The sequence below is a fragment of the Nannospalax galili genome, unplaced genomic scaffold (assembly GCF_000622305.1).
Source record: "Nannospalax galili isolate Female #2095 unplaced genomic scaffold, S.galili_v1.0 scaffold172, whole genome shotgun sequence".
NCBI classification, from domain to species: Eukaryota; Metazoa; Chordata; class Mammalia; order Rodentia; family Spalacidae; genus Nannospalax; species Nannospalax galili.
This window is the reverse complement of record NW_008331824.1, coordinates 49,708-61,351: the sequence shown is the minus strand read 5'-3', so window position 1 is coordinate 61,351 and position 11,644 is coordinate 49,708. Positions and strand designations below refer to the sequence as shown.

At 46.3% G+C, this 11,644-nt stretch overlaps 1 protein-coding gene across 1 annotated transcript in view; it reads right to left on the bottom strand.

Annotated features, from left to right (window-relative positions):
* Window positions 1–11,644, bottom strand: part of Clec19a (C-type lectin domain containing 19A) — a 20,039-nt gene that overhangs the window by 8,081 nt on the left and 314 nt on the right. Inside the window, exon 2 of the mRNA XM_008826935.1 lies at window positions 1,751–1,923. Coding sequence (XP_008825157.1) covers window positions 1,751–1,923 — 173 coding nt within the window. The remainder of the gene's footprint in view (window positions 1–1,750; window positions 1,924–11,644) is intronic.

Genomic DNA, 11,644 nt, shown 5'->3' with positions numbered 1-11,644 from the left:
ATTTATCTACATGACACACAGTAATTAAAAGTACCAGACTGGTGAAACTAACCTTCTTGGATGTTTAACAGACATACTTTGAGGCCTACAATAATTTGGTCAGAGGGACACAAAGGACACTTTTTGCTCCTTGCCCTCCTAGGTCGACTAGTTCCAGGGGACTATGAGCATCTCTCAAAATGTCTTATAATGGTGGTGGGTCATGCATGAATTCATTTTATCCTCACAGCAAGCTGGAATTGGAGCAGACATTCCTGGAGTTTTTTTCCAAAGTCATTCCAAAATCATCCCACTACTGTATGTGTTACAATCCAGGAAACCATTTTCCTTTTTCCCTGTTCTGTTTGTAGCTAACACTGGTCAAGCTCAACCATTGAGATAGAAGGCACAGTTTGTAGGCAGTGTCTTGGAAACATTTTTGCCTCTGGTGAAAAGAAAGAAATGTGTGGAGAAGACTCCAACTTTAGCACTGCACTTCCTCCTTGGGTGCAGCCATGTGTGGACATGAAACTTGGAGCTGCTAAGTAAGGTCAAGGTAACTGCTCCCTCCACTAGTGGCTCACCCAACGCCCTGATATCAGTGAGCCCAGATGTGGTGGTATAATAAGAATATCCCCCACAGGCTCCAAGTATTTGATCACTTGGTCAGTTGGTGGCACTGTTCTGGGAGGGTTGTGGAACCTTTAGGAGGTGTAGCCTTGCTGGAGGAAGCCTGTCACTGGGGCTGGGCTTAGAGAGTCTATAGCATGCCTACTTCCGGTCTGGCCCTCTCTGTTTCCTGTGCCTACTGGAAGATGTGAGTGTTCCTGCTCCTGCCCCACCATGATGGATTCTTATCCCTCTGGAACTGTAAGCTCGATAAACTCTTCCTTTATAAGTTGCCTTGGTCATGGTGTTTTATCACAGCAACAGAGAAGTAACTTACAAACCAGGAAAGGTCATTTTCAGATGTCAGCGGGGTTGGGGAAGAATGTGAGAGCAAACAGACTAACGGCAGAGCAGGTCTCTCAAACTGTTCATGCCCATGAGCTTCTTCCAAATGCTGACTCTGCAAAGGCTGCCACCTTGTGGAAACTGCCCACCACAGAGCATATTACACTGGTGTGGAGGGCAGAGGGCAACTTTTCAGGGGTTGGTTCTTGCCTTCCACCTTGTGGAGGCAGGGTCCCTGTTCTTTCTGCTCTACCACTTACTCCAGGCTAGCTGGCGTAGAAGCTTCCAGGCAATTCTGTCTTCACCCGCCATCTCACCAAAGGAGTGCTTGCGATTACAGTCGTGTGCCACTGCATCCAGCCTTTTGTTTTTTACATGGCCTCCGAGGACTGAACTTGGGTCATCAGGCTTAGTTGACTGGCACTTTTACCCACTGAGCATCTCCCTGGTCCAGTTATCATTCCTTCTATCACACTCCTCATCTGTTGTCAGTTATGTCGCCAGGTCACAAGCTCTGATACTACACAGAGCGTGGCACCAGATTGTCAGTTATAAAGATGAATCTCCCAACATGCCCTTTGCTGCTGCTGCTGCAAGTGCTTTGTTCTCTAGTTTGCCAAGGACAAATTCTTTTATGTTTAGGTTGTAAGCCTGAGCCTTTAACGGCAAAGTCATCTCTCCATTCCCCAAAGACAATTTCAGTGAGAAATTGTGCTGATAAAAGGTAGCTTTGATGACCTAAACCAAACACCGGTAGGAGACGCCAGACTCCATTTCCTTTCCCAATGGGCTCTTGGCTCTTCCTGGGAGGACTCACCTGTGGATGGAGGCCAGCTTGGTGGAGTTCCTACCCACTGAGAACTGAGAGCAGTGGAGGTCAGCTTCAGCCCAGGTCTTATTAAGTGGGAAGACTCTGTAGCAGTGACCTTTGAACTCCATCCAGAACAGCAGACACAGGGAAACCTGGGAGAGCTCTGGCAGAGCTGAGGACAGAGAGAAAACAGTGAGAGGAAGGTTGGTTCTAATGCTGCGTCTATGACTTATTATGCAGTTTTAAGAATAGAAATAAAACACATCCATTATGATCAAAGCAGCTCTGTGCCTGAGGTTTAAAAAAAAAAGCACACCCAAACTTTTCAAAATAATAAAGGTAACAGATGCTCACTGTAATTGAAAATTGTGATATTTCTGCCTGAGCCTCCCAAGTGCTTGGATTACAGGCATGTGCCATCATGCCCAGGTTTTTTATACAATTGTGATTATATTGTACTATATATGCTAAACAGTATTCAGACTTCTACAATTAAAAGGTAATAGTGGGGTATTTCCCTTATGCTAAGGGTAAGTTTTATAAATATTGATTTTTAATGATTTATTTTCATTTTTTATGTGTTGGTGTGTGTGTCTGTGTGTGTATGCTTGGATGTATGCAGTTGCTCGTGGAGGCCAGAAGAGGGTGCTGCATCCCCTGGAGTAAAGCTACAGGCAATTGTTAGCTGCTTGATATGGGTGTTGGGAACTAAATTCAGATCCTCTGGAAGAGCAGCAAGTGCTCTTAACCACTGAGCCATCTCTCTAACCCCCTGTATTGTTTTTTTAAATAGCTCTTGTATAGCTCTTAAGTGGCCTTCCTAGAGTTTAATCACTTCCTTGTTTTTGGCTAATTATATTGCTTTCCTTTTTTAAACTATTATGAATAATGCGGAGACAGTTTTGTGCACAAAGCTTTTTCAGTATTTCTGATTATTTTCTGAGGAGAGATTTTTGAAGGCTTTGATACAATTTGCTAAATTGCCTTCTAAAAGCAATTTACCCTCCTACAAGTGCTGCCTGAGAGGACCCATCTCACCCTGCCCTAGCCAGCTTCCTGGAAATCTTTGCAAATGTTACAAACAAGAAATAGTAACTTGTTTCGATTTGCAATTTTAGGCTATCTGACATGGGTGCCCATTTTTACATGTGTTTCTTGACAAGTTAGAGCCAAGACTATTTATATCTCTTGCCCATCACACTACCAGGGTTCAGGATTTGTTGTTAATTGTGAAAAGGAACATTAAAAAAAAAAAAAAAAAAAACCTGTGTTTGAGATGACAAAGTTCTCTTAAGCCCTGGCTTCTCTGAAAGCTTCTTGGGGGATATTTGTCTTGGAAACACAACTCAAGATGGCTGACAGTTGACAACTAAGTTGGGAGACTCACACAGTGAGTGGTAGACTGTGGTGACATTTCTGAGGTTGGGAAGCCTGGCTGCAGCTCCACCTTTGTGTCTGACCTGTTGTGAGTCATAGGCACAAATGGATAGACACTGAGGGTCCCTTTTGTGACCACCCAGAGGCATGGAATGTCTGCCTTCAACCCACTACCATAGCTGAGCCTGTGGAAGCATAACAGAGTGAACAGGGGTTGGCAAGATGGCTCAGTGGGTAAAGTGCTTGCTGCAGATCATGAGAACCTGATTTCAGATCCCTAGCACCCACATGAAAAGCTGGGTATGGTGGTGCATGCCTATAATCCCATTGCTGGGGAGGTAGAGACAGAAGGATCCTTGGAGTTTGCTGGCCAGCCAGTCTAATTGAATAGGTGAGCTCCAGGTTCATTGAGGGATCCTATCTCAAAAAATAAGGCGGAGAGCTATTGAGGAAGACAGACAGTGTCGACTTCTGGCGCACACACACACGTACTCGGTCATGCACACACACAACATAGCAGACAACATTCATGGACTATTTTATTTTTATTTTCTGTGTGTGTGTGTGTGTGTGCACGTGCATGTGCGTGCACACAACAGGTGCACAACCTTTATTACAAGCATATGCTGCCATAGCAGGCATTCTTTTCATGGGCTCTGGGATTCAAAATCAGGTCCTCATGCCCTCATAGCAAGTATTGACTGACTGAGTTACCTTCCCAGCCCTCATGGCTCATTTATGATGTGTTAAGCACATGTAGGGAAACTAAATACAGATTGCCCCGGGTCCTCCTGCAGGAGAGTGGCAGAGCCCTCCAAGTCCTTGCTTGTAGGTCACAGGCCACATCCCTGTGGGGAATCAGCAGCTGAGGAATGCTTGTAGTACAGCCCTCTGCCCCCAGCAGATCCCTAGATCTTACCTCCCCAGAAGAAGAGCTTTCCTCTAAGTTTGACTCCTGCTCTTCTCAAACACATGCCAGACCTTTGTGGGCATGCCCTGGGCCTGACTCTAGGTAATTCCCATTTCTCTTCCAGTTTCAGCTACATGGTGGCTTTAGGGACCACCAGAAGGGAGTGGGTGGCAATCCCTGTACCTCAGCTTCTATATGCACCCAGGACTCTTGTCTGGTGTTGCTCCCCTCTGGTTAACGCCTGTTATGATCATTCCTTTTCCCTGGAACCTTGGCACAGAGGGAGCAAAGCAGATCAGGTTTTGAATGACTATAAGCATGCAGGCATGGATTTGAACAGCACTGAAGGCTAGTTTTACAGACTGTACTGTGAGCAACCAGCATGGCCTGGGAGCTCCCTGGCCATAAAGGCTCTCGGGTCACACCCCAGGCCAGGGATGCAGAAGGCACAAGTTAACAACATCCCCTGGGTAATTTAAATGAGTATGAAAATCTAGGGAGTGCTAGGATGAAGTGGGACTTTCATCTCCCTCCTTTCCTGTCCTCCCCCTCCTCCTTCTCTTCCTCCCTTCCTCCCTCCCCTGTTCTCTTCTTCCGCTTCCCTCCTTCCCTACCCTTCTCTTCTTCTTTTCCTACTATCTCTCCTTCCCCCTCTATCGCCCCTCCTTTTCTTCCTTCCCTCTCTCCCTCACTCCTTTCCTTTTGTCCTCCCTTTCACCCTTCCTTCCTGACTTCCTTTCTTCCCTCTTTACTAGGGCTCAGCAAAGAGGAACTAATAATTGATTAAATGAAGGGGGCTGGGTGCGAAGAGGAGGAGGTAAAAGTCTTTGGTCTTAAAGCCTGGTGGCTATTTCTCCCCAAGGTGGAGAACAAGCTTCCTGAACTACTTCTTCCCATCCTCCCCACTTCTGGTCCTTTTGATTATTCCCCACTGAGCAAAAGGTGTTTCTGAATGCTTGGAGTGAAACCCACCAGAAAACGGGGCTGCGATACATCACTGGTCTCCTTCCACCTGGACTGACAAAGGTCTTTAATTGGAGAGCCTGGGAGGCAAAAAGCTGGCAGTGGAATGAATTAACTCCCACCTGCCTGGTGTCCCCTTTGCCTCTGGGAGTTTAGAAATGGGGTTTAGAAGAGTTCTCATCAACCAGACCCACGACTAGCCTTTGGCGGCCCATCTCTTTGAGCAGGCACACCTTGGCTTTGAACATTGACCTTCAGAAAATGATGGAAACAAAATAGTCAAAACCAACCTTTAATGATCATTTGCTGCACATCAGGTATTGTGCTAAGTACTTTGTATGTATTTGTTAATTTAATCTTCACATGCCCTACTAGGTAGACACTATGAGCACTGTGACTTTACGGAGAAGTCCAAAGTGCAGAGAGACTATGTTGTCAAAGATCACAGAGCTGCTAATGGGTAGGACTGGGAGTGTAAAGCTAGGTTGTCTGTGCTAAACCTAGAGCTTCTGCAGCAGTGAAGTCCACTCCCTTCTGCTTCACTGTCAGAGGTTGGGTCCTTCATTCTTTTACTTGTTCAGCAAGTGCTCTTAGAACAGCTGCTCGGCCTTAGGGAGCTGACTGCATGCTGTGGACATCCTGTTGAGCCATGCAGATATGCCTCCTGACTTCATGGGTCCTATAGCCTAAGCCCAAGATTAAAACAACAAGGATAACAAAAAGCACAGTAATAATGATGTCATTAAAACTTAACTCATGGAGTGTCTTGAGGACAAAATTATTTAGGAAACTTTATTCGTTTACCCCGTTTCCTGGGAGGAATGAATGGCTTCCTGGTCCCTGTCATCAGAGACTCCACAGATGGTTAGGACAGGGCACAGTCCCTCCTGGATGGAGGAATAACAGAAGGCTGGCCTGGAAGCATCTAAGCACAGAGCCTAAGTCAGACTTGAAGATCCGGGGGGACTTCCTAGAGGAAATAATGTCTCATATGAGACTTGGAAGATGGTAAGAGTCAGAGAGTATTCTGGTGGAGGGCACAGCCTGGGCAAAGGTCTGGAGGTGTGAGAGAAGATGGAATGTATAGAAGGAGTGGTTCAGTAGGGCTGAGACTTTGAGGAGGAAAGGGGATCGAAGGTGAGCCTAGAGGAGGGCATGGGGAACAGAGGGAGAGAAGCAGCAGATGGGAGGTGGGGGAGTGTGGCTTGCTGTGCAGGAAATCAAAAGCCAAACTGCATGGTCTTTTTTCTCAATTGGCAGCAGCCGCCAAGGCACCCAGGTGTCCCATCTGGGAGGAGTCAAAGCCTTTGGAAGCACTAAACTCATACTGGGAAGAAAACACAGCATTGGAATCCAGCCCCCATCTTCAAAAGAGATTGTCACCTTCCCACTCCATCTGGCTGTGCACTCCCCTGGCTCTCCTCCAGCCGCCTACAGATGCACCACTCTGCTGCCTCCTCCTGCCTAGATCAGTCTTGGGACCAGGCCAGGAGGTGGGAAGGCTCTGGGGCTACATTTGACTGCCTCATCCTCTTAAAGGACCCCAGATGCTCCTGGGAGCTAACAGAAAGTGCCTTCTGGACTACAGGAAGGTGGAGAGCTCAGCCACCCTCATCACCCTCCTGCTGCCTGGCTGGTCCCACCACTGGGCAGTCCTTCACATTGAGCCTGGCTTTCTGCTGCTTGAGCTCTGCCTTCCCCTCTCTGGTTACTCTGGAGGCCCCATGACACAGAGGGAAAGCCCTAGGCACACATTGTTAGATAGTTCATAACCGTGACCTGTCACTGGGTGCATAGTGCTTGACCTGGAGGTCAGGGTATTAGACCCATACCCACTTTACAGACGATTAAACTGAGGCTTGGAGAAGCTAAGCCACTTGCTCTGGTGATGCTCAGATTGGGTATGACAGTCTCAGACTTCAAACACTGTAGTGTCACTAGAAGACATGTTTCTCTGGACTTGCTTTGCTCGTTGAACAATAAATACTATTGGCTTTCCATATCTGTGGGTTCTGTGTCCATGAATTTAATCAAGAGTAGATAGAAAATATACAGGGGAAGGAATTTCACCTGTGTTGAACATAGACTTCTGGGGTGCGGGACTCGTGCCTAGGGCTTTGCACATGCGAGGGAAGTGGTCTACCACTGAGGTGTACGACCCCAGCCTTCAATGTTTTGATACAGGGTCTCATTATATGGCCAAGTCTGGCCTTGAACTTGTTGCCTAAGCTTCCTGAGTGCTGGGATTGTGGACTAGACATTTTTTCTCTCTTCTTCCTCCTTTAAACAATGCACCACAGTAACTGTTCGCATTGCATTGGGTTTCATAAGCAGCTGATACATGAATCAAAGTATACAGGAGGATGGGCATCGGTTAGATGCAGACACTACTTTTTTTTTTTTTACACCAAGGAATCAGCATTGGAGAATTTTGGCATCCACAGGAGTCCTGGAATGAGTCCCCAGCAGATGGCTGAGGGACAGTAGTATGCAAGACACCACAGTTAACAATGATGTAACTAAAGACACCAGCCTTTCCTGGGTGCTTATATGGCGTGACGTGTGTGCACTCATGCTGCTCCGGGGGATTGCTCATATGGCATTAGTCATCATACACTAAGGAATATTCCAGAGTATGTGTAGTGTTCTGTGACCATAGTGGCGTCAGGTTGCCCAAGGTCCACTCCAGGAGTAGGTTTCCTCTAGAGGAGTCCAGTTCCCTAAACTAGAGAGCTTAGGAGCTTGGACTCTGGAGTCAGCTTGCCCTTGCTTGGAAACTGCTTCCCGGGCCTCAGTTTCATCTATAAAATGGATATGAATGGGACTGGGGAGATGCCTTAGTGGGTAAAATGTAAGCATAAGGACCTGAGTTCAGATTACCTGAACTCACATAAAAAGCCAGGCATGGTGACTCATGCCCATAATCTCAGTGTTGGGGAGGCAGAAACAGGCAGATCCCAGAAACCTAGCTGAATCGATGAGTTTCAGGTTCAGTGAGAGACCCTGCCTTAAAAAGAGAGGCAGAGGCAGATTGAGGGAGACTCCTAATGTCAAGCCCCGGGTGCACGTCCATGTATACATGCACACGTCTACACAAGTACATATACCACAGCACACACAACACATACATACAACACAACACAGCATACACACATAATACAACACACACACAACACAACACAGCATACACATAAAATACAACCCAGCATGCACACACAACACAATACAGCATATATACACAAAACAACATACATAACACACATACAACATATCACACATACAACACAATACAACATACACACACAACAGCATACACACACAACACAACACAGTATACACACACAAACACACATAACATAACATACCACATACACAACACAGCACAGCATATGTACAACACAACACCCACAACACAGCATACACACAGAAACAGACAATACAATACAGCACACACACAACACAGTATACACACACAACACACATGCACTCACACATACAAAATGGGCATGGCAGTGCTTACTTCTCAGGGAAGTATTATCACAACAGAAACAGTCTGGGCTCCAGAACCTTCCCAGAGCCAATAATGCAAAGCCAAGTTTTTGTAGGGACAAGAGGAAGCTGCAGAACTTGATGAATCTGTACCCCAAGGCTCTGCAGAAGCAGGTCCCGAGTTCAGAACACCTCTCTAAAGTCACATGGAGAACTCTGGGCTCAGGAGCCAGGAAAGGAAACTGTAATGGTTGACGAATCATCATTTATGTAATAAATTTATATAATAGCATTTGTCTATGCTCTTCCCAGATGCCGGCTCTAAGCACTTCACACACATAAATCCAACAGAAACAATACAACCAAAGGTGAATTCAGAGGGAAGGTTTGGGGAAGGGTCTAGTCTGGCTAAGTCCCGGGGATGCTTTCCCAAAGAAAACCAAACCCAGGAATGAGGCTGGGTGACTGTGTGCACAGATTAGCATGCTCAGGAGGTGGATAACGTGATAACATGAGAACGTGGATAATGTCAGAAGCTGTGAGCTGAAAGGCTGGTGGATGCCCAGTTCTGCTTTGTATAGAACAATGGGACAGCCAGAAGAGAACAGCAAACCAAGCTCACTTTGGGGTATACGTCCACCCTCATGGTCTGCAAGGAAGCACAGCAACCCTAATAAGCTCCCCTTAGTCACCCAGCAACATGCACACTCACAGTCACACTTACCCAGACTCTGCATTGAAATCACTTTCCTGGAGAATCTGTCTGTTGGCTGGGGGTCTGGGGAGCAGTGGAAATACCCCTAAGAACAACAATGGCCTTGACCAGTCAATTGGCTCTGTAGCCTCAGTTTCCTCTGATGTAGTATGGAAGGGTTCTATGATACTTGCCTCTAATTCCAACTCTGAGATCTCCAAGGTGGATGGAGTTGATGCTACAATCTCTCCCTTCCCTTCTCTCTTTCTGTTGACATGTTTGTGTGTGTGTATGTTATGTGCAGATGTGGATGTGAGTGAGGGGAATGCAAGAGATGGAAGCTGGGTGTCTTCTGTCACTCTCCATCATATATTTTGAGACAAGTTTCTCACTGAACTGGAGTTCACTTACTCTGTTACGTTGGTTGGCCAGAAAGCCCCAGGGATCCTTCTGTATCTGCCTTCCCAGCCCTGGGATTACCCAGCTTTTTTTTTTTTTTAAAGATATTTTATTTATTATTTTTATTTTATGTGTATGAGTATATTGCTTATATGTATGTGAGTGCGTCCGTGTCGTGCAGTGCCGCAGAGGTCAGAAGAGGGCTTCAGATTCCCCTGGAACTGGAGTTAAGGAGGAGCTGGTGGTATCACTCAGTTGTAGAGTGCTTGCTGACATGCAAGGCCCTGAGTTCCATCCCCAGCACTGAAAAACAAATGAGGAAGAGAGTCCATGGCTCACTCTGCATGTGATGGTGGGAGCCGGTGAGGAGACGGACGTCCGTAAACCAGGGAGAAAGCCCTCAGCTACCACCTTTATCTTGGACTTTCAGTCACCAAGCTGAGAAATAAGCTTTTGTGGTCTTGCCCCAGTCTATGGATTTTGCTGTGACTAATACAAGTAAGGAGTTCAGATAGAACAGAAGCCCCTGAGATTGGGAGGGTGAGGAGTCAAGATTACTCTCCATCCCTGGCAGGAAGTTAATCAGACTGAAACCAAAATCAAACCAAACACAAAAGGGTCATTAGTGACATTGGAATTTCAGATAGACAATAAATAATTTTTAGTGTACGTCCCATGAAGCCGTTGAGACATACTGAGACTTATTGGTATTTATTTACTGGTATTTTATGTAGTAACTCTAAGTACCCCACATTCTAACAACCCAACAAGTGACCGTATAACAGTCTCCATCTGGAGATTTTATGCTGGGTTTTGCTTAAATGGGGATAAAAATAACTGGTGTCGCCAGGCGTGGTGGCATACACTTTTAATCCCAGCACTTGGGAGGCAGAGGCAGGCAGATAGATCTCTGTGAGTTCAAGGCCAGCCTGGTCTACATAGTGAGTTCCAGGACAGCTGGGCTACAGGGAGACCCTGCTTCAAAAAGATCAAAAAAAACCAAACAAACAAACAAACAAAAAAACAAAACAAAACAAAAACCTGGTGTCTCTGCCATACAGTTATTGTATGAAAAGTGCTCAGAACTGTGCCCAATATATAGTATGGGATGTGTGACTCTTTAATGTTTTACATGTATATGGATATATATATATATATATATCTCACATGTTTCTATGTATTTGAGACAGAGCCTCATTAGGTATCTCGGAAGTCCATATGTAAATCCAGGCTGGTCTTGCCTCCTGCCTGAGCCTTTGAGCACTGGGACTGCAGCCCACGTAGCACTGCTCTGGGTATTAGTACATCTTTAAACAGCATTTGGAAAAAGCCTGGTGAAGGTTTCAGGGGAGAGCCTCAGGCAGGAGGAGATGTAGGATTCTTTCCATCCCAGTGGGGGTCCCCGATTAAGCACCCCAGCCTGCTCTTTTGCAATGTGGAAGAATCCAAGCTCACTGGATCTGTCTCATCCTCCAAATGACACATGGGGAGCCATGTACCTCAGGTTAATGGGTCCCAATTCCTGGGGACATCCCATAGAACTAATGGGGATGGATATCACTTGACTCAGGTTGTCAGGGAGACCTGCAGAGGGACAACTGTATCCCAACTTGCATGTCCAACACCAGTGACCCTGCATCCAAAAGTCCCTGAACATTGTTGACATGGCCAAGGTCAGAGTAGAGAGTCCAGATAGGAAACATCTCACCAAAATCCAACTTTCCCACTCTCCCATGGTGCCAGGCACTGTGCTACGCACCTTCTCCACATTCTTTCATCTTCCTTGCACAGTGGCCTGGAGGAGGTGCCCTTATGACCCCCACAGGAGAAACTGAGGCTCAGGATGAGTGAAAACTTTGCCAGGCATAGTGGCACACATCTGTAGCCTCAGAACTTTGGAGTTGAAGGCAGGAGAATTGAGAGTTTGAGACCAGGCTGGGCTAATAGTGAGATCTTATCTCAAAAAGAAGTAAGTGAATAAATACAATAAAAAAGAAAAAAAGGAAGGAAGGAAGGAAGGAGAGGGAGGGAGGGAGGGAGGGAGGGAGGAAGGAAGGAAGGAAGGAAG